The following is a 5,000-nucleotide window of genomic DNA, read 5'->3' on the forward strand; positions in this document are numbered from 1 at the left end:
CATATCTTGAATGTTTGCGTTCAAGCATTTCATTGTGGTAAAAACCAGAACGACAATAACTTGGGTGCAACACATTTCAATACCAACGTATCAGTGATGTAAAAAAAATGTTTGCTTCTATGAGTTTTGGTCCTCTTGATATTGTTTATCTAAATAGAAATGCACGCGGCAGCAGGCTCCGTTTGTGACGCGCTGGGAACGCGAGTGGAACGCGTCCTCTGCAGAGAAACTCCGCCTCCCCCCCCCCCCTCTCCAGTGACGTGTGAATGGATCTGTCGAGCAGAAAGGAAAGGCAGTTTAATTGCAGTGAAGAGAAGAGAGAAAACCCAGCGATGGCCTCGCTGAGACAGGAGCACCACTATGGGCTCTCCTCTGGAAAAACTAACAGAAATACTCGGAGCAAAACACTTTACCACGTCAAGCTCACCGACACGGCTATCAGAGCACTGGAAGCCTACCAAAACCTCAAGGTATTGTCGCTTTTACATGGATTAAGAATGGAGGTGATAACTCGTATACTTTACTTGTCAAGAGTTTATTTTGACTGTAAACTATGTATGGCAGATTACCAGCAGCAGTTTCTGGTTCATTACGCTAACTGGTCGTGTTGTCTCTGTCTTGTAAAGATACTAAAACATGCAGATAAGGACTCGCTAAAACAAGTTTGTCACAACGACTATTCTGTACGTTAACCCTTAAAAATCAATAGGCAGCCTACCAAGCGCAAACGATTGTCGGAAAAGACGTGGTGTTTTGTGAAGGCAGGAGGAATACTGGAGATTTTATTATTATCTATCTGACAGCATGGCATGCCTGCGAAACGCAGAAGTTTAAAGTCCAGTGACAACCAGACCTATTCAGGCGCTGTTACTTATCAGTTTGTGTGGCACAAACATTATAAAATAAATTCGTTAGTTATAGTTAATTATATTAAAAAAATGGAAAATGTTTTGCTTTAGTAATGTGAATTAATATATGTGTGTGTGTGTTTGTGTGTGTGTGTGTGTGTGTGTGTGGTTGTGTGTCTGTCTCTGCTGTGTGTCTTTCTGTCTCTCTCTTTCTCTCCCTGTCTATTTTTTTTCTTTCTCTCTCATCTCTCTGTCTCTCTCTCACTCTCTCTCTCTCTCTCTCCCTCTCTCTCTCTCTCTCTCTCCCTGTCTGTCTCTCTCTTTCCCTCTCTCTCTCTGTCTCTGTCTGTCTCTCTCTCTGACTCTCTGTCTCTATGATTCTATTTCCAGGAATCCTTACCAAGTCAACCCACTATTTGCTTCAAAGGAAACCAAGGGGTAAGTCAGTTTCTCCTCCAAATATATCCCTCCCCTGAATGAATCCCAAAATTGACAGTCTAAATATTTAGTCACACTGTAATAAATATGAGTATTCCATTTCAAACGAACAATCGAATTGACACAACTACCCTTGGGTCCAATCATTCCACTATCTCGTCCAACTACAGTGTACAATGTGAAAATAGGTATTTTCCCTGTAGCTTGATACACATTTGTCTCATGTTTGTACAACGAACTGACATGCAACGTACATCTATGAATCTCTGCTTAGCATCATTGTTATTATAGCATGAGGTCAAACCAGGCTGTACCACATTACAGACGTGGGCGGGAGGATGGCTCCCCTTCACGCCCCCCCACACACACACACCTTGAATCCGGCGTGTCTCACCCATGACCAACTGTAGGAAGGTGTAGCCCTGTATTGTGGAAGCAGCAGGGGTGTCTGATTGAATGGATGGCTGGAGGTTATGTGGCTGGACTGCTGGCGCTGGTAGACTTCCTGGTGTTAAGCCAGTCGCTTGTATCTGAGAGATAGGGGCCATGCAGGTTACTGGGTCAGCCCGATGGCTCTAGAGAGGCTTTGTTAAGAGGGAGGGAGGGAGGGTGAGGGAGAGAGGGAGACAGAGTGAGAGAGAGAGAGACTGTGGCAGGCAGGAGGAGAGAGGGGGTTTGAGCCTTGTCAGTTGCAACTGGTGCGAGGAGAAGACACCACCTAAGACCTCCATTGTACAACCACACAGACACACACATAGTCTCTCGCTCTCTCTCTTGCTCTCGCTCACTGTCTCACTTTCTCACTCTGTCACTCTCCCTCGCTCTCTCTCATGCATGCGTCTTATTCTCTGTGTTAGTCTTCAGAGTAGTAAGGGTCCTGAGGGATTACTTAAGCTTTCAGTCAACCATCTAATTGCTTGACATAGGTGGGATCCCAGTCCCCTCCCCCTCCTACCCGGCTAATAAGCTGCGTAAAGTTACTGACAGGACAAGTGCATTACGTTTTACAGCATGGACACTGTGTATTGTGTGTGTGTGTGTGTGTGTGTGTGTGTGTGTGTGTGTGTGTGTGACTGACACAGTGGTATCCTGTGGCCAAGTGAAGAGCAAAGGTCGAATTCAACCTTCATAGTTTCAAGCAAAAGGAGTAGGGTTCAATATTCCTATGTTTCCCCCCCGTCCTCCAAGCGGTAAAGGAATGTTTTGTGCGTCTGCACACTGGCAGCGTTACAAAAACAATCCACTCTGCACCCGTTCTCCCCGAGGCGCTCTCGCAGTGCTTATTAGCAAAAGGTGCTGTCAACCACAATTGGCCCGTCTCCGGGTTTCTATATTACAGGCTCTCCGAGATCAATGTCATTATAATGATTCAATATCATCAAGTCACTCAATTCAATGACGAGTTCCTTGTCAACTCTCTACGTGGAGACGTGGAGGAGAAGGTCAGGGGGAGCCCGACCGGCCCGTGTCCCCCTAGGAGAGAAGCAGGAGGAGGGTAGGGATACTGGGTATGAGAGCGCGGGGGTCGCCCTATAGGAGACATGTTTTCTCTTGCACTGGGAGCAGAGTGAGGAGAACATGTAATGTAATAACTCTCATTAGCTGCGGTGAATCGTTGCGTGCACTGATCTGATGCTCGGCTCAAAGCAAAAAGAACGAAACTTCCGCAGGGCAGATGCAATTTTCATTTTCAGCAGAATGAAATGAAAATATAAAATGTTCACCTTGTTGGTTTATATCTTCAATAGGGCTCCTGCCTCATGGGGTTTATTGTTGGTGATGCGTCCCCATATTGAGAGTACTCAAGAGAGAGTAGTTTTACCATAAAATCGTAAATCTTTCAAGATTAAAGAGTAAACATTGAAAAAAAAGGCTTTCTACCAACATAAAAACAAACTTTCTGAAACTCCTTTGCTTAGAAAATGGAAGGTCACATTGCTATGTGACATTGCCTTGCACAAGCCCCAGTCAACCAGCAACTACTCAACGCCAAATAAGTATCACCTTCAATAGTTATGTTACACCCAGATCATTCTCTAGAGCTGGCGAGTGCTTGTAACCTCAAGGCGACCCCATGTATCAACCAGTCACCATCAAGATACTTCTGCTCCCTCTGGTACCAAGCCTGCTATTGCGAAGACACACACACACGGACACACACAAGACCATATATCAAGCAGCGGTTTAACATTGGCCTGTTATGTAAAGAGCCAGATAAATGATTTACGCTGAACTGATTATTGCTCGTGATTAAATTACAGTATGCGCTTCAGAAACCATCCATGAACCTCCCCTTAAGGTCACCACGAGCATTAGAAGTTGACTGTGACCACAGAGCACGTGTGTGTGTGTGTGTGTGTGTGTGTGTGTGTTCGTTTCAAGTTTTGGTCTTTGTGTATGAACGCAATTAGGATGTGTTGTGTGTGTTGTTGGGTGTCGCTTCTGGTTTGATCTCTGCATGTGTGTTTACATACGTGTGTGTGGTTGTGTGTCCCTCCTCTTCCTTCCTGTCCAGCCCCCCTTTGCCCATTGTGTAGTAGGAGCCTTTAACCTGCTGGAGCAGGACACACTCCCTGAAGACCTGTGTGTGTGTGTGTGTGTGTGTGTTTGTGCGTGTGTGCATGTGGGAGTTTGAAGTAGGGATGTGAGTTTTTGCTTGAGTGTGTGTTTCTGAGGTAGGGATGTGTGTGTGTGAATGTGTGTTTCTGTGTGTGTTTGTGTGTATGTGTGTGTGTGTGTGTGTGCATCGTGTTGACACTGTGTGTGGCCAACCCATACCCCTTCTGACGGCTGTGTTGTTGTTTTCTTTCTGAGAACGGTCGGTCGGTGCGTGTGCGTCCTGGTGCGTGTGCGTGCTGGTGTGTGTGGCTCCGTGTGTTGATCCTCCCGGTGCGTTGCAGGGGCTCAGTTCCCCTGAGTGTGTGCTGTCTGCAGTAGGCCGAGCCCCCCCTTGCGTCCTCTCCTCTCATTTAAATAACAACAGCGGGGGGAATGCGGTCTGCTCTCTGTCCTCTGCGGGTCACACCCAGGTTGGGAACCTGCTGCCTGCTCCTCTCACACCAGGTTCTCCTGCGATAGGCCCCTCCAGTTGTTGATTCAAACCTGAAAAGGGATAAAACGCTGGAGGGATTATATTCCCAATGCCATTTTAAACCCTTTGTCCTTGGACTAAATGTACAGGTCTGGATCTTCTATGGTTATTTCTCTATACTACTGTGTTACTATTTACAACTATATATTCTAGAACTGTCCACATTTGTCTCGATTACAAAATGGAGGAAAGATAACAGCGTACATGAACAGGTTGTTTCTGTGAGTCTTGGCTGTGTGTGTGGGTGAGAGTAAAGTGAAAAAGTATTATCCACACACTGTGACTCTCCTGAGACGAGTGGATCAACGCCGTACTGCTGTTTTTTCAGCGGAGCTGTGTAAACACACACGGACAACAGCAGCGAGGCTAGGCCTGATCGGTGTGGGCATTGCATTTCTTCAGGACAAAGAAGGAACTTGTTGAGGGATTACAGTGGTATAGATTTTAACAGTTCCAGGCACGCTACTTCCTTTGCAGTGTTATCAGAAAACGGCCATCTCGTGCCCCAAATCTAGATTCATATTTATTTTATGAACGTGTGAGAACTGGATAAAAGCTCACAGCCACTCAAAAGGCAAAGAGCACCCATTCTTCTTTGTTTGCGTTAAGCAGTGTTGAGATAT

General features: G+C 46.0%; 1 protein-coding gene across 1 annotated transcript in view; it reads left to right on the plus strand.

Annotated features, from left to right (window-relative positions):
* Positions 1-266: 266 nt before the first annotated feature.
* Positions 267-5,000, plus strand: part of LOC307076246 (RNA polymerase II elongation factor ELL-like) — a gene marked incomplete at its 5' end in the record, with an annotated part of 32,906 nt that continues 28,172 nt past the window's right edge. Inside the window, 2 exons of the mRNA XM_079737179.1 lie at positions 267-470; positions 1,239-1,286. Coding sequence (XP_079593305.1) covers positions 267-470; positions 1,239-1,286 — 252 coding nt within the window. The remainder of the gene's footprint in view (positions 471-1,238; positions 1,287-5,000) is intronic.

Source organism: Pollachius pollachius (genome assembly GCF_949987615.1).
Source record: "Pollachius pollachius genome assembly, chromosome: 5".
Taxonomy (NCBI): domain Eukaryota; kingdom Metazoa; phylum Chordata; class Actinopteri; order Gadiformes; family Gadidae; genus Pollachius; species Pollachius pollachius.